We start from the raw sequence: 19079 nt of genomic DNA, 5'->3' as shown, positions 1-19079 counted from the left end.
GTTTTCTTCTTTTAAACTACACTTTCTCCTAAACTTGTTTTCGGGGGGAGTGAAAGCAATGCGTATTCACTTTCTCTTGCGTAATTACGAAGGACGATTCGTTATGAAATATTTATATTTTATTATTATTTTAGGTGCTTAAACTATACATATTATGATTGACACTTAAATAATATTATTGTATACCGTCGGAAACATAAATATTTACATTTTAATTATTTAATTAATTTTATAAATTATAAATGATCTGGAATCAATTAAATATTAAATCTTTGTAATTCTGTAGTAGGTAATAATTTGAGACACTACAACATGTAGTGGTTCTGACCACCGTCAGTCTATCCGCTCTTTCGAAGTTTGCTTTCACTATTTCGTAATACCTTCCGTCGCTGAAAAAGAAAACATAAACACAAATAATGTACATTTGTGTTGAACAACAAAAACAGTTTGTTATTGTAATACTTTATAATAATTATGTTTTACCTTAAAACTAAACATTTGAGTTTTAAACATTTCACTCGGAAAATATCAATGGCTTTTTGACTTTTATCCGAAAACCTTAAATTATCCGGATCCCATTTCAATTCAAGTCGTTCTAGTCTTGGACAATTTGTAGCTATACCATCCATAAGTTGATCAACTAGCACATTACCAGACAGTCTCTCTTGAGTGCCCATGACCATAATTCTGAAATACACCAATATTACGTAATTATTTTTCTTTCGTCTTTCGAGTATAACGTATAATATAATCATTTGCAACTTTCTGTTTTTGTGATAGTTTTGTCACCACATTAGTCATTAGTTCTATAAGAATTTATATTACTATAAGACATTTGCGTGGTAAAATATCTTATCTAAATGTATTATATTTTTTTACTTTATTATGATATAATATATCAAATATATTATACTTCACGATAACGATAATAAAGAATAATATATTTACATGACATTATTGAGTACTGGTAGGACCGTGTTCCACAGTTGATCGGTAATTTGTGGCATGCCAGCCAAAGAGAGCCCCTGTAGCTGATGTCCGTATCGAGACAAAAATTTATAAAGTCCTTCGTCCGACAAATTGTCCGAATAGTCTAAATTGAGCGCAATCAAGTTCCTGACGTTGCCCTGTTCCATGAACATATTCAGCACGGTGTCGTTGAATCCGTTTAACTGGCCTGCGCTCAGAAACTTCAAATTCGGTATCCTGACCAACATGTCGATCAGACATTCGGTGGAGAGATCGGTCCCAGATATGTCCAATTCTTGAATCGAAGATTTTTCCCATTCTACTTGCATTACGTACTCGCTGATGAGATCTAAAATGCATTTCATTCGTCACACCATTTGCAATTTTTCGTTTTGGTAACTATGTAATATTGTAATTACTCGTTTGGTTCATTAAAAGACACCTGAGCCTTTTACTCCTTTGAAATAACGTTTTCATTGTAGACCCTGTGACCTTGGAACAATAGTTCACGGCCAGACACTCGAGTTGTATACAATTGGAGCTGAACGCGTCAATGTGACTGTCGTCGATGAAGTTTATCCCGTACAAGTTTATGACTCTTAAGTTCGGCGTTGCCGACTTCAACTTGTGGACGTTTATCACCTCGTAAATCTCTTCTTCTTCCTCTTCGACTTTTTCGTAAGTACCTGGAAATGAACTCATATGCTTAATATTATTCATGTATAATATGTATATAATTTCAGTGCAAACGCTGGCACCCGACTTACCTATCAAATGGAGTATTTCCAGCCCGTTGATGAAGTTGTAGATCTTTCTCATGAACCCTTCCATGAAGATCACTTCCGACAGGCACACGCAGAGGTATTTCAACTTGGTGGGAAATGCTTGAAGCTCGCTGAAATCGTGCAGTTGCATGGCGGTCGAGAAGTCGAGTAACATATGAGTGAGATTTGGACATCTATTGGCCAATTCGTGCAAGACAGTGTGCGTTATGAGCTCGATAGGCAACTCGATATAACGCAACGAAGAGCCGAATCTCACACTAAATAATATTTTTATTAAACACGCGTTGACATAGCTTGACGGAAAACGCAGGTACAATATTACACACGTATACAGGTTGTAACAGAAATAACTTCAAACAAATATCTTTAACTTCGATTATATTATGTAATACCTACTTTTCTAGTTAAAATTTTAAAAAAAAATTTTTTTTTTTTTTAAATATTGATTTATGGTTATTACAACAAATGTAGTTATTACTTATTACATTTATATACAGTTATATAGTATAGGTAGTAAGTTAAATACATATTTTGTCGATTATTTCCGTTACATCTTGAATACAACAGATAAATAGTATAATACATATATTCATATTTTGTTCTATGACCAAATCACCATAGTCACCTGATAAGAGACAGCAGGAAGTCCAGTGATGTGACGTGGAGTCCCGATATTTCCGGTCTTAGGGATACGCTGTACCACAGGGACGTGTTATACGCAATAGTGCGCCACTTTCTACACACTCTAGACATACTACATATTTCTTTGTGGCTCAGATACGAAAATATGTTCAACAAAACTTTATCTGGCAGTTTTTCGATCGTCTATATGGAAAATAAAATAAATCACGTAAGTATTTTTTAAACTAAAATTTGGAAACACCAACTGTCACATTACATTTTTATTTATTATTCTCACAAACATTCACGTAAGCACGACTAGCTACAATACTATTATTAAACTTACGACTTACAGAATTTCAAATAATGACCAATGTATTTTTGAAATTTTATTTTTGTCAGGACATCACGATCACAAAATACGAGTTAAATTTGATTTGGGTATTTGTTATTTTTTACATTTGTGAAACGTTCAATGCTTATAAATATATGATAAACAAATTTATCATATTATGTATTGTATAATATAATCACTATGATAATTATATATTATTGTAACTGCAGTTGAATATTTTTAGAAAAGAGAAAAATGCGTATACACAACGAATATTTTATTATTGCTCGTCCATTTATACCTTATAATAATAGCTTGTTCACCTTCAGAACTTTAAATTAAAAAAATAATAAGTACATCCTTATATATTATTTATAATGGAATTAACTGAATATTAAATATGATGACTTTATAATATTAATATAAATTTTATATTTATATCTTCTTTTCAGTCAGGGTTACTATAACTTTATATTATTTTTTACACATTGTGAAATTAAATAGTTTTAATTTATCTTAGTTTAAAATATATTTAATCATGAAAAACATAATTTTAAACAAATAAATACTTTCTTAAAGTTTTGCTATTTATTCGACAATGATTTTCATGGGCGTAGATAGTAAATATTTTCGGAGTAGGTTTTGGTCTAGATATACATTAAATTTAATCACAATATATATTTTAAAATTGTTTTATCTTTAATTGAATACCCAAAACATCCCCCAACTAAGCCCATGATGATTTTAGACTAAGCGGAGCTTTGTTTATTATATTGGTTTTAATGGCAATGGTGTTTTATTTAATTTTTTAATTTTTTTTTTTTTTGGTACCTATTTACTATTATCACCTTTTGATTTTGTACCTAATTAGTAATTGAGAATCAAAAGTAAAAAAATTTCAGTACCTATAAAAATATCAGAAAAAAAAATTACGGAAAAATATGAATTTTTAAGCAAATTTAGTCTTGGACAAAATCAATTTTGTTGCTTTGATGTCATAATATATTGTAGTTCAAAAAGAAATAATTAAACAGCCTATATAAGTGTACTTGATAGTTAATATTTATAATGCATGTGATATAATTTTTTATTTAAGTTTTCGACAACTATTTCCAACGTACAATATTACTTAATATAAAATATATTACTTTTATATGTACCTATATATCGTATATATTAATATAATTAAATATACTTCGTAATATAGACTGACAAACCCGCCATATCCGCCCAGAATTGCTTTTCGCGTGACTTATCATTTAATTAAATGTTTACACATCAATTACAGTTATCTATTCAATGATGACGTGAAGTTCTCTCGACACATATTATATTATTATAGCAGAGCTAGTTTTTGTTTTTTTATTTTATTTTAATCATTCTAGTAATTAAAAATTACAAAAACCTAGCCTGATAAATAACTTGAGGTTCACTATTCATACATTAAATCATTAAGTTATTGTTGAGAAATTATTTACTGTCTTTATACTATATTTTATGTATTTTTTTTATTGAATTTCTTCAAATTCGTTGATCAATTAAAAATTCAATTTTAATGCAAAGTACCTGTTGGGCTGCATCTTACTATGTACACTAATAATAGCGTTTAATTTATAAATGTTCGTTTTGTTAAAATCATAATCGTAAAAACACGAAAACAACGCGTAGGTACACTAAAGACCTCACCAGAAGCTGCAGGGTATAATATATCTAATATTACATAATATAATACTAGTGCAATACAGGTGTAAAGCGTATAAAATCAAAATAGGCATATTCAATAGTACTTAAATTTAACACTACATAAACAGTACAGAACATAATATACAAATTGAATCAATACACACTAGACAATATTCGGACGATTTCTAAATTAGTATACTATAATATCATATTATCAAAAGATACATTACAGTTAGTTCGACATTTACAAGCAAACATTGAAGAACATATTTTATTTACAACCATTTTAATATCATACACTAACTCTTAAGTATACAAATTAAAATGTATAAATAAAATACATTTTAAACCAAACGTTTCTGCTCAATGATAAAAAACCTCTTGAAATAGTAATCAAACCTCCAATTACGAAAAAACTCAACCATAAAGTATAGATAAAGTATCGAAACATTAGAAACCCTTCCTTGAATATTGGTCTACTATTATTATACAAACTTATGATAAAAATTAAAAGCATATGATATAAAATTGTCAATATATTATTATAAATATAATTTGTAAGTAATGTCCAAATTTTTAAAAAGATTTCCCGTAAATTGAATAAAATTATGACGTTTTTCAAAATCTGTCTGTAACAATAATAAGTCTAGTCCGTAAAATATTACGTTGATATAACGACTAACCTATTTTATATTTTTATAGTATAATGTACCTAAAAATTATAGTATTTTAAGCATTTAAAATTTTTGACTATACGATAAAGTAAAATATACTTTCGCAACATGTAAGTAAACGTATAAGAGGTTATTTTTTTTTAATTTTAATATGCTCTATCTTTTTAAAATATAAACAATTCGCAGGACACAATGACACATTACAGTTAATACCCAACATACGTATAACGATAATTTATTATATTATGGTTCGCGCGATGCAGCCATCTCATCGTCGTCTTACCGTTCCGGCATACGGGCTCTTGGCAGGTCCTCCTGTACCGTCATCGATATACACCTGAGAAGCCTCTAATGCTAACTGCCCCCAAACCTATATAATATGTATATACGATACGATTCGATTATATCATTGATTTTATTATTATAATTGTTATTATTATTATTGTTAAAATATTTGATACTGACGTCTGATGATATATCCATTGTCCGCGGTCGAGTCGGAGAAAATAATATATACGCTCACAAATTTGAAACAAAAAAATAATTTTATTTTAATAATATTATGATATATTAATGTACATCTGATAATATACGAAATTTAACGCACTTTTACGAAAAACGTGAAATATGTGGCAAACGAAACGACAGCCGAATGCCAGTTATACCGCCGTACCTATAATACGTAATGGAGAGCAGCGAAGGCGGGATAAGTTATTTTTAAAGACTTATCTAAACCGCAGCCGTCGACGCAGCCGCTGCCGATTTCTGAGAGGAAAAAAATCTCATTTTATTCGTGCTACACACTATAAATACTCGCAAAGCCGGGTGCCCACGCCAATGATCGGGGAACTCGTAAAACGCTGCGTGTGTTGGTTTTTATTTTTTAAGTGTAAAACCACGGGAAAACGGAGAGAAAACTCCGCCGGCCTGCGCGTATTACTTGGGGCCGTATTAAATTATTTATAATTTTACCGTCTTGACTCCGCGGACGGATCCTCGACTGTCTCTGGACAGGACATTGGCCGTTGTCACGTTCACCGACAGCCATGAATCCATTACAATATAATGACGCGGTATAGACTATATTGCGAACGCTTGCAGTTGACCACTTGACACGGCTAAAGGACGTAGACGATATTTTGTCCTTTTTTAGCTGTACGATTTGACAATTGTTATTGTAATTGATTACAGTGTTGCATACAACGTACAATTATTATAATATTGTCATTATAATAATATATTGTCGTGTCTTCGGTCATGTCCGATCGATGTGCCTGACGCCCGTGCCGGAAACACTGATTGCCGATTTTCGGGTGTCGTGAATGGACCCCTCGGGAACCGAACGAAATCGAACAATCGAATCCCATCGACTGTGGCCACCGCGGGGACGTCTGAAAATAGATTAACAGATGGACTCGAGCACCGGTAGAATACTATAAATACGACGACGTGTAATTGAAATCAACGCCATAAATCATGGCACATCGTGCCGATTATTATGTACAGCCGTACATCGGGACACATTGGGAGAGTAGTTGAATATAATATATATGTTATACTGAACGCAGGAAACTGATTAAAACTTATTAACGTCTATGCGTAAATTGTATCGATTCCGGACAACAGCGCCAAATTCGATTACACTATAATTGATCGATTTATCAACGCATTGCTCGTCATTAGTTTATATTGTCGAGTGCAAATTTGCATTCACTATTATTCGAGTCTTTGAACGTGTACTATACAGGGTGACTCGATATACGACACTATAACACCGACGACAATAACGACCTGCAGGCACGTAACCGCGGGATTTTATTTTATTTTGAGATGATAGGGGGGGTCTAAATAATTTTGAATACAGGTTGTATTTTTATTCTTTTACATGACAAAAGCTTTTGTTTTTAATTTTCAACGATTTCGGGCGTACCCTGCAGTGACCCAGTGGGCCCCTCTGGATTTCATGTCCGATAGTGACAATTAACGAAATCATAACCAACTGCAGTTAGTGTCTACGTTGTATTAAATTTTACATTTGTAAAGTGGAAATAAGCCACGCGCATTTATATTCTTTATCGGGTTTAGTAAACTTTTAAACGTATTTTAAGTGTAATTCAAATTTTTAATATAGTTATTTTTTATTGTATACCTATACAAAATATCCACTATTTACTGCTCGTTACTTATAAATTAATTTACAAGCTCGCATACTAAGTGTAATATGTGTACCTAGTATAAACTACAATACTTATAGTCGGGTTTAAAATTTTGAATTTTCAGAAAAACATGTTTATGGGTACCTGTATAAAATGTATAAAGAGACAAACAAACGCAGTTTCGTGATTTCAGCTTATTTTAGAGATATAAATCCGAGTAAAATAAGAAAACTGGAAAATTGGAAAGTATACCTGATAAGGATAATATCCCGTTTAGCCACAGTAAGTTATACACGATATACCTATTAGTGTACGACACACGATTCTACTGCAGCAAATCGGATATTATAATAAGACTAGGAAACACGGTTGAATCATTTATAGAAGCAAATATATAGTGAGTATGTATAATATTGAATAAAATAGGTACTGCTTAAAATAAGCGTTTTACAATAAACGCTATATTATTATACATCTAATGGTCAATTAAATTCCGTTTTACCTTTGGTATATTTTATAAAATAAAAAAAAGTATTTTTTAATGGGTTTTTACGAAAAATAATTGTAATACTGTAAACGACGTATAATAGCATAATACTGCGCATGATACATCTATAAATGATAATTTTTTTCTGTTTACAATAACTAATATTAGGGAGGGGACTGCGTCAGCATTACTTTCCCTATACTAAATGGTATACGAATGTAACATTTTATAAAATTCAGCAATTTAAATAATAATAGTACTTACAGTACAAAATATAATTTGATAAACACCGTTCATGGGTGTGAAATTACACGAAAATCCAAACTAAAGATAAATATCTACATTGATATCTAACTTCAATGTATAAAAAATAAAATACTCCGAACATTCAATACTTTATAACATATTGTTTATATAACGATCACTATAGTGAATAAAAAAATCATCTAATTTTTGGCAATCCACTTATTACAGTTATTATATGTATTTAAATCCCTGTTGATGAATAATTACTAATTACTATAGCCAAGTGACCTAACTACCGTGGTCCGTAGTTACATAGTATACAGGCACTTACATTGTACATATTATACGTCGAAATAAAAAATATTAAAATGTTTTCTATAAATTATACTGTGATTGCACGCTTATCGTTTTTCAATTATAATTATTAGATGATATCGATTGTGAAGTAATAAAATAGTTTGAGTAACATACACCGACTATAAAAATATTACAATAGTCCTTGGGCTTCCTCGAAGCAGTTTTTCTCAGTAAGGTCCAATATGTCTTTGTGAGCTGAGGAAATAAAATAAAATAAATACATTCATATATTAGGTGCATCAATTCCTAACTGTTATGTACCAATAAATCAAATAACCCATACATACCTCAATAAATAGTATATACTCATAATACTTATGTAGTTATATAAATTAATAAACAATGAAAGTTGTTGAACAATTCACTGTGTATTATTGTTTATTCATTTATCGTATGCATACGTAGAACATGCAATAGCAATAACAAAATATTATCAACTGTTTTCCTTAAAGAGGTACCGCCCAGTAAAACAATGTTGTCTGTTAACGTCTCTTCTATGATATAATTAAATAGTTGATAATGAAAATAATAAACTATTTATGCATTAATATATAGATGTATTTTTGCTATTGAAATTATTATTTGCGAGGTAGCTGTTACCCGAACGTATTAGGTGAAAAATAAATAAATATAATACATGATCCGGCACACCAATTTAGTATGACAATATGCGGTAACATTTTACTTATACATATTTCATTGTTATTATTTGTAGTTCGGCTAAGACTACAAATTAGTCATTCTAAATGTATGTTGTGTATCTTTAAGTGTTCGTCATGGATATATAAGTTCACCAATAATATATTTCGTAGGCACTATTATCGAATTAACAATTAGTATTTTATGGACTTATATATAGCGAGATTATTTTTAATAATTTTTTTATTGAAAAATCAGTGGATTATACTTAGGATTTAGGAATTTCAAAAATGTAAGTATTACACAACATAGTACCTAATACATTTATGATGATATTAATGGCGTCGAATTTTATTTCAAGCTATGTTGCAAAATTATAAATTGAATAAACAGACATTCAACACCAATATTTTGAGTAGCCATCGTTTTTTTTTTTTACCTTGGCTAAGTGACAGAGGAAAAAAGACACTTTTAGCATTAAAATCGTCAAAATACGTACCTACATCATTAAGCAGTTTAATAATCCAAAAAACAAGTTCAACTTGCACGAGAAAGTTTATTATTATACATAGGTATGTGTGTGAATAATAATTTAAGAGGTTGTAAAGGGAAATTTTCCTTTGATTATAGAAAAATAGATTCAAATAATATTTACTTAATCATGTCTCGCTCCTTCTCTACTTCGACATTTATTGCAAGTCATTAGTAACTGAAAAGCGAACGGATTACTTCAGAATAAAATATAAAATTACCTTTGAATTTTACTTTTAAAGTATACCTACTTTAAATTTTTTTTATTTTAACTAAGTTTGTAGTATTATTTATGCACATATGGACGAATTACGACGGAATTTTAGACTCCTTAAATAACTCAAGCGGTCAATGAATATAAATAATAATTATAATTTTTTTTTTTTAAGTATAATGAAAGCTTTCACTAACGAACAACAAAGCGCCTGACACAAGTCACAAAATGGCAACTACACATACAAACAAGTAAATATTATGCATGAAACATGCATCATCGTATAATATTATAATGCTTGTAAATGTCATGTATAATGTACACAAATGTAAGTATAATTAATGTACTGTCTTTCGATTAAAATGATTACAATACTTACACAGACGATAGCTACTATGTATTTATTATATTGATTATTATACACACTTAAACTATTATGCACCTACACTGTAAACACTAAACAGTAAATGTTTAATAATAAATATTATCATTTATCATAGAAATTCATAATAATTATCATGACAGAATTAATCGGCCATTAAAACGTACAACAAAAATATTTATGTACCTATTTTATAACATAATAATAATAATCAGTTGTAGTATCCACTCGTTCAAAACGTGTTCAACACTCTCTCCTCGTGCCTTTGACACATAGTTTGTAACTATTAGTACAATATACTTATTGTATTTTATTCAATGATAATAATAATTACTTACAAATCGATTTCAAATAAAATCTTAACTATAGTAAATTTATTTAATCTGTGAATATTTATTTTTCAATATCTAAATGTGATGTCTGATGGAGTGATGAACGAGTTTTTAAGTCGTGGAATTAGCGTACCTTTATTATTATTTTTAATTCAATTAGAATCTAGAATCTTCAGACAGAATAAACAACACCATTTCCGTTTTAAATATTTCCTGTAGTCACTTAAGATAGTTAGATGGACGGCAAATAAAAAGAAAATTATATTATAAAAATATCCAATGTACAACTTTACCAAAGTATGCATTTATCATAACTGTTAGTGTAAGTGTAAGTAATGTTATTTAATTCAATAATTTCAGCTGCAGCTTATTAATAGCCTAACCTAGTATTATAACTTTTATATTATAAATAATATCTTAATTCTTATTTGTAAGGCGGTACTTAAGGATAACGAATAAATGTTAAGGTTTTGTTAGAAATTGATGTAATAAATAATAATATAATATTCACACAATGTTGTCCGTAGATACAATGTTTAAATTACATCGTTGTTATGAAATTAATAAAAAGAAATGAGATGTTACATTCGTTTTAAATGAATGCGTGTTGTCTGTTTTCAATCTGCTTATAGAGGAATGAGGACGAACGAAATCGTTATGTATTTATTATTCTATAAATATTTCACCATATTGTAATTAACTATTGTGTATCAATACTAGTAGTTATATATGATATAGCTATCTCATAATTATTAATAAACGTGTTGCGAAATAGTGGTAATGTCTAACTTTCGTTCAATTTTTTATTAAATATTCTTTTTTTTTTTTTTTTATTAGTAAAATATAATATACACACAACATTTAGTGATTATACTCTTTACGCTTGTAAACTATAATATAACATAACAATATTAATGTTCTAGATTACTCTGTGGCTAGAACGTATCGATATTGGAATATCGTAATCAATATACCTACTCGCGATATCACCTATTTACTATAGGTAAGTAATTGGATTTAAAAAAAATAATAATTCTCACGTTACCTTCAGTCTTTGTACCATTAATAGTATTAATGTACAAATTTTCAAAGCGTATTCGCATTCTTGACTATTAAAAGAATAAAAAATATTTAAACCGTCGAGCGAGAAGGAAATAATAGGATATTATTGTGTGAAAACGTTTTCATTGTGTCTTGCCCGTACGTTTAATGTTTACATTGTATTTATATACCTACATCAGCACTCTAAACAGATGGTCACAATTTATCATTTATACATTTGTGAACAATATAGGTAAATAGGTATAATATAATACAACAAAGTTTAATGTTGTATATTATATTATTATTATAAATAAAAAAAAAAAAATGATTGATCTTTAATTGCTATAATCAGTATAAAATCGTTTAAATATATAATTAATTATATTAATTATTTTAGATAATATTTTATCGGTTTTTACGTTTTACCTCTTTTTATATTCTAATTTAGACGTATACATATAATAGTTTTTTTTTTTTATTATTTTTAATCATACTATACGTCTGTAAGCGTACTATAGATCTATACTTATACGAGTACATTATATCAAATTATCAAGTTCTTAAAATGTTTTGTTAGATTCTTTGGAACTAAGCCATTTTCAAACACAAAAACTTCAACCATGGCATTTTTTCATGCGTATTAAGTAGTTTACATCTACGATGTACCCATATTGAAATATATTAATATAGTAATGCGCTTGGCTGTTAACGATTACAATGTATTATGTATTTTTCAAATGATGTAAACAATTATTTAAAAATATATTGAGTAAAAATGTATGGTGAATTTTTTAAGTGATATAATTATTATGATATAAATAATTAATATATTTTGATCTAATATTACTTTTATGAATAATTCATTTTCAATATAATAATATTTATTTTTATGCATTGTAATAATTTTGAATACTGACATGCAAAATAAATTTTAAATAATTTATCGGCTGTACATAAATATGGGAACAATTTAAAAATTAAAATTGTGAAAATTACTACTATTATATACATATACCTACTTATTATTTATTAACTGTATATTAATTATATTTTTTATTTTTTTATCTTTATGTTTTAATTGTATTTATCAATAATACAATATATACGTATATACTATATATATATATATATATATAAATTATTATATGTGATATTAAAATAATTATTATGTTGATTTACCATAACTGTTAATAGTTAATTTAAATTATTATTATAATTATAATATAGGTATTTTATTTAATATGTAAAATCTTAAATAAATAGTAATAATATGATTATTAGTACAAAATACCATTATTAATAAATTAGGTAGGTACATGTAAGCAAATGTTGGACTTCGAATTAAATCTACAAATATGTAAATTAGGAATAAAATATGAATACAGAATGATTCACAAAGCATGCTCACACATTTTTCTTCAATAATGCAGTTATACGAAATCTGATTTTTGAAATTTTTATATTATGTATATTGTATGTATTTGGTTTTTGTTTTGCTTAAGAAATGTATATTGTGGACATACAAACTTCTGTTTTTCAAATGAAAGCCCTCGTGTTCTACTCTAAATTATTAAATAGATAATTGCTCTGAAAATGTTAACCTATCAAAATCAATATTCGAACAAGAAGTTTTTAACTTTCTATACACTTACAAATGATAATAGATCCTTGATAATGAGTTTAGAAAACATTAGGCTATGAGAGATATCAATGGTAATAACTAATAACTAGGGTTCGGATTTTAAAGCATATACTTATTTTTTTATATATGAGATAGAAATCTAATTTTTATATATAAATTCGTTTCACTTCATTCTGATTCCAAATAAACCAATTTATTTTGGCTTTTTTTTATATACATATAAATATTTTTTTCAGTTATTTCAGCTCTATAGTTTTTATATGTTTATTGTGCTATTATAGTAATAATAAAAAAATGAATTAATAAGAAACGTAAAAACCCAGAATGCGGACTAAATGTTTGTAAGTATTCGATTATTATATAATTATTATAATTGTTTTCGTTATCGGCTTGATTATTAGACGAATTAAAAATTAAACACATAGATTGTCGATCCAAATATTATAATCTGCAGTACCTACACGGTCAGTATGCTTATAACATCGATATTGACCACTTCAAAAATTTAACATTTAGTGTTGTGATTTGAAACCCCTTGTATGCACCGATCACTTCAGTGGTTGTAGATAGTTCGTTTTCTATGTATAAAAATATTCTGTCGGACAATAGAGTCAGTTTCACTACTGCAAATCTAGAGAAATACACGGTATGTACCTATAGTTAATTATTTTTTTAATTTAAATTAATTTTTCAAATATTAATTTTTATAACTAGTTCATGTTCATTTTTGGTAATTTTTTTTTTTTTTGCTTTTTTAGAACAAGCGTGTGCTTTTTTAGTTGCTTAGTATGCTTTAAACTCCAAGCCTTAGAAATAAATAATATGAAAATTTATATTAAACTTTCAATATTTAAAATTTATAAAAATAGTCCCAAGGTAGTTAAATTGTAAATCCATTTTTTGTTACATATATTTCATTTTTGTAAAACTATTATTAAGGACAATTATTATCTTCAATAAAAAAAAATTTAATGACTAAAAAACTATTCTTTTGAATTTTAAATTAAGTATGATTAAAAAAAAGTTATCTACTAAACAATGTACCAACAGCAGGGTTTTCGTATCAAAAACAGGATATTGTATCGCCACAGGAGCCCAGGAAACTCCTTAAGTAGTACAAAAAAATCTTAAGAATTTTAAAATACAATCTTTGAATATATTCAAAACCTTCAATAAAAATAATGCTTCATTATCACATTGAAAAATGGGGGTAAGTAATAAGCATGCTTGCAGTGAATCGTTCTATATGTTGTCTTAAAAAGTTAAAACTGATAAGTTATATTTATGTAAATAAGTGCGGTCTGGCGTGAATTGATAATATTTAATTTATCAATTTAAAATACAAATTTAGCATATAAAATAGTATTAATATATATTGTATAATTTATTATCACTATTAACGGTATGTCATTTGTTTAAGGTTTTTCGATAATGAATCGAATACTTCATACATTATAAATTATAATTTACAATGAAGTTGAGATATATGTATATTTTTATATTATACTCGTATCGTTATAGTTTCTAAAACAATGAATAAAAATACCAACTTTATCAAACAAGCAAATAGTACAAAATATAATTATGGATTAAATTTATCCTACCATTGATTAAAATGGATATATAACACTAGTTAATTAATCTTAGCGTTTCATTATAGTAGATGGTTAGAAATCATAATCATTATTATTTATTAGATACTATAGGAAAATAATTTAAAATGATATATTTTTTCTAGTACAATTTGTCAATTTTCCAACAAAATACAAGTAAATGACTACGTATATATCCAATTATATATTGTCCTATATATAGCTATATTTCACATTATTTTCGTCGCATATACAATATACTTTTGGGCTATATATATACAAATAGGTCATTTGTATTTATAATCTATTTGTATCTATATATACAAAAATATGTGACAAATTTTATTATAATGCTAAAAAGCATGTATTAAATTGTATTTTAAACAATAATTTTTTTTAAACATACCTACCTAATAATAATATTATGCATAAATGTATAATTAACAATAACCATTTTGTTATCTAATTTAATTTTTGATATAGTACCTAAATATCATATATGGGTATTGATAGTTAATTACACCCATTAGTTCTTTTTGCTACGTTCTGTACCTATAGTATATATTTAAGTATATATTTTATACTACCTATCTCTTTTTAAATTTATTATAAATTTTTTATTTTGCTGACTTTTAATTGAAAAAAAATAAGTATATAAATATAATAGTTCATGCTTATATAATTTGTTTAGTTTTACCATTAACAATGTAGGATTTATTATACATTATATTATAATTATGTATTTATATAAACTGCAGTAAATAGCAAAAACCTAACACCTATTAATTTATTATCCTAAATATTTGACAAATAACACTAGTTTGAATTAGAATTTATCATCACAATATAGAAAAGAGAGTTGGTAGAACGTATATATTTACATACTAATAGAAATATAATGAGCAGAACGTAATACGGAAGTAATTTGATTTCATTTGTTAAATTACTCGTTTCACTGTTACACGCACGTTGTAAGCGTCTGCTGTAAGTACTAAATAATTTTTACAATAATTTACCAAAGATAATTTTTATAAGTGTGTACCTTTAGGCTACAACTCGCATAAACGTACACGGTTATCTACTATACACGCATCCACTTTAATAAAGAAAATTAAAAATTTTCTTTTAAAAATCTGTTTTATACAATATATTTGAACAAGAATTAATTTTAAATCAGATAAATCAAATATAATTATTTTCTAATCCAAAACGCATGTTGGTTATTAAAAATGTAATGTATTTAGAATTTTAATTATATTGCAATTACTTTGATTGGTGACAACTATAATTGATTAACAATTATAAATGGATCCATAATATTTACACATACACTAAAGTCATTGAGCGCTCTAGTTTTTATACATATCTCAACATACGTTAGTCATTTTACACAATATATATATATTATATACATAGTGGCATAGATACATTTGGGGGGGGGGGGGGTTAAATATATCTATAATACAAATTATAAGTTATTACTTATTAGTTAAATTAAACGTCATTTTTATTTTGTTTTAACTAATGTAAAAAAAGATTTTTGTTTGAGAGGGATGGAAACTGTAGGTATATACATGTGTTTAAAGCCGATTATTCTTACTTATAGTATACGAATTAATATGTGTAGATTATCTAAATAATATTGTAAGTTACAGCGTAGTCTTCACTCTATTACACATATGGCTTATATGATTAGTATTAAATTTTGTAAGAATAAACAATTTATAAATATATTTTATCTTACTGTACCTATATAATATTATATATTTTATAATAAAAACAAACAATGTGAACACTATATTATACAATGATATTCACGATTCGTAATTCTTAAACAAACAAAAATAATTCAGCAAAATTGTAATCAATTTTAATTATGACATTTTCTTTAATATTAATTAACGACATTGATGTTAAAATTTAAGTAGACTACCTGCACTCTGTATAGAATATATTATTGAGTATTAAATTGGTGTCTTGAGTACCTATGTAAATTTCATCGATAAAATTGTAAATTAGAAAGTGCATTTAAATATAGATGTTACGAAACATATAATATAATATTATATTATTAAGTGAAGAACTCGAAGCTTTTAATGTGATTAGTAGTCCCCTATTAATTATGGCGTTTTATTGGACATCGTATTATTATAGAACGTTGCTGTTATAATAGTTATAAACCGACGGCGTCGCTTTAATTTAATAATAAACAATGTTATACGATTATTTATCATCTATACAGTGTGTTGTTGTCGATCATAGACGTCGCTCTAGTGCTCTACTATTATTATTTTATACTCGCATTGTTTATTTTAGATACTTAAATTATATTAGAAAACGTTACCCGAAACCGAAGATCGTGAGGAAAAGCATCTACATCGATTCTTAATATTATTTTACCATAAATAATACAGAAACCGAAGGACATCGTACATTAACACATTTTCGACTTCATTGATGTCTGCCTCCCAAATCCCTACCGTGTACAATTAGTAATTTTATGTAGTATGTTATATTTTTTAATGTACACAGTAGTTTTAAACATTTTATTCAATTGAATGGTTCACGAGTGCAAAATAAAAATAATAATTTCGGAACTTATGGACAATCGTTTTATGTGGGTAGACAGGCTGGTCCCAACGTGCCCACATTAAGCGAAATCTACTGTTCATATAAGTCCCGATAGAATTAGTCTATAGTTTTATACCCCCATCGTATCAGACTCAATTGAGCCTCGTTAGGCTGCGTCCTAAATATAACATCGCCGATTGTATTATAAGTCCGGATCTCCAACCTTGGTTAAACTAATTGCTTGGGCAAAGTTATTACACTCTGTCCTCAAATTTTAGAAGTATTACTTCAAAAAATAACTATAATATACATCCTACAATAAACTGTTTAACTCTTTCACCTATAATAGGTACCGATATTATTCTCATAAACAAATGTGTGACTGACCAGTGTTCTGAAAAATTATGTAAGTGTAGTGAGGAGTACCTGAGTTCACTACACTGTCAATTATTGTTGTATAATATTATGTTATTATACCTATTATTGTTATTTGTTGATTATTTTAGGGATCTACTCGTAACCTTAAGAAGTCAAGAAACTTTTAAGTATAATATACACAGTCTTATATCTATACCAAGTATTAATTTTAATCTTTGCATTTTTTTTTTTAGTTTTACCGTGGACGTATGAAAAGAAAAAGAAATTTCAATTTCGAAAATGGTAAGTAATATTATATAAGTTCATTGATAAAAAAAAATGTAGGTAATTAGCAAAATATTTATGATTTTATGAATGTACATAATGACGTGTCTTTTGATAAATATATATATTTAAATTTATATTATATTGGTACCTATATTATAAGAAATGCGTAAAAACATTTATTTAAATTGATATTAGAATTATATTTTACGATTATGCAGGTTCGGTCTTAAGGACATCAAAAATATTTGCTGCAGGTATTATATTATGTGTATTGCATGTTAGACAACAAATAGTTATATTAATACATAACTCAATATCTGCAACTATTGAGGCGTACTCTAAACTCACTAACTCAGTCATATATGATGAAAATTAGTTGATTTTGATATTTAAAAGTTTAAACTTACTACGCACATATGTATCTATATATTTATGTACAAATAGTCGAATAGGTTTAATAGAGTATACTCCATACAACATTTCTCATTCGTTTTGATCTTTGGGAGAATTAAAAAAAAAACTATTCAAAACCACTTTTTAATTTTCATAGATGAGTGTCGTATTGTTGAATTGAAGCATAGTGCAGTGTTGTATAGGTACGTCCTGCGTAGAGCGTAGGTGCATACTGCATAGGAATGCGTATAAATTATATCCTGTTTTCGGTGACCTAAACGGATTTACTTCTTTTGAATGTCGGGTTAGTGGTATTAGGTGTGCATCTGCTTATAGGCCTATAATACCTGTATATATATATAGTATATACATGCTGCAGTTACGAAATATTTCGAACTACAAAACCGGGTTTGGACACCGGTTTCTACTTCTTGATCTTGAAACAAAAAACATAATATTTTATTCTAATGCCTGAGAATTATTATATATTATTATATTATATACCTATACAGTAGAATACAGTGAATAGTGAATAGGTATATAGTGATAAACTCTATAACTCTCTATGACTATAAACGGCGAGCGCTTCTAACACGATCGTCAAATATAATATGCATTATGCATATCAATATAACATTGATACAATAGTAAATAGTTTAAGTATATACATATATGCGTGCATTATAAAAAACTTTTTATAAGTGCATACTGCAATTACTAATGATAATATTGGCACCTAAATTTTTTACTGTTAAACTAGGTACATAATATTATTATCTCTA

The 19079-nt window shown here is 27.5% G+C and overlaps 1 protein-coding gene and 1 long non-coding RNA gene across 5 annotated transcripts; one reads left to right on the top strand and one right to left on the bottom strand.

The window, feature by feature from the left end:
* Window positions 1–97: 97 nt before the first annotated feature.
* Window positions 98–6417, bottom strand: LOC114128153 (F-box/LRR-repeat protein 2). Of its 3 annotated transcripts, XM_050202574.1 has the most exons (9): window positions 6039–6409; window positions 5532–5831; window positions 5350–5436; window positions 2380–2579; window positions 1737–2011; window positions 1389–1655; window positions 949–1318; window positions 484–687; window positions 98–389 (listed from the first exon to the last, which is right to left on the bottom strand). In XM_050202574.1, exons 2-9 carry the CDS (start codon window positions 5547–5549, stop codon window positions 254–256), a joined length of 1557 nt encoding a protein of 518 aa, XP_050058531.1. In that variant the 5' UTR covers window positions 5550–5831; window positions 6039–6409; the 3' UTR covers window positions 98–253. The 3 variants fall into 3 exon arrangements, with proteins under 3 accessions (XP_050058531.1, XP_050058532.1, XP_027848400.2); XM_050202575.1 differs by lacking the exons at window positions 5350–5436; window positions 5532–5831 and having other exon boundaries at window positions 6039–6219; window positions 6275–6417; XM_027992599.2 differs by lacking the exons at window positions 5350–5436; window positions 5532–5831 and having other exon boundaries at window positions 6039–6410.
* Window positions 1921–12397, top strand: LOC126550652 (uncharacterized). Of its 2 annotated transcripts, none has more exons than XR_007604732.1 (6): window positions 1921–2064; window positions 2376–2604; window positions 7347–7504; window positions 9872–10024; window positions 11334–11413; window positions 12032–12397. It is a non-coding gene; the product is annotated as an uncharacterized LOC126550652 (long non-coding RNA). The 2 variants fall into 2 exon arrangements; XR_007604733.1 differs by having other exon boundaries at window positions 9872–9947; window positions 12032–12395.
* The last annotated feature ends 6682 nt before the right edge of the window (window positions 12398–19079 follow it).

This window comes from Aphis gossypii, chromosome 3 (genome assembly GCF_020184175.1).
Source record: "Aphis gossypii isolate Hap1 chromosome 3, ASM2018417v2, whole genome shotgun sequence".
NCBI classification, from domain to species: domain Eukaryota; kingdom Metazoa; phylum Arthropoda; class Insecta; order Hemiptera; family Aphididae; genus Aphis; species Aphis gossypii.
The sequence above is the reverse complement of the archived record's forward strand: the minus strand, read 5'-3'. Positions and strand labels throughout refer to the sequence as shown.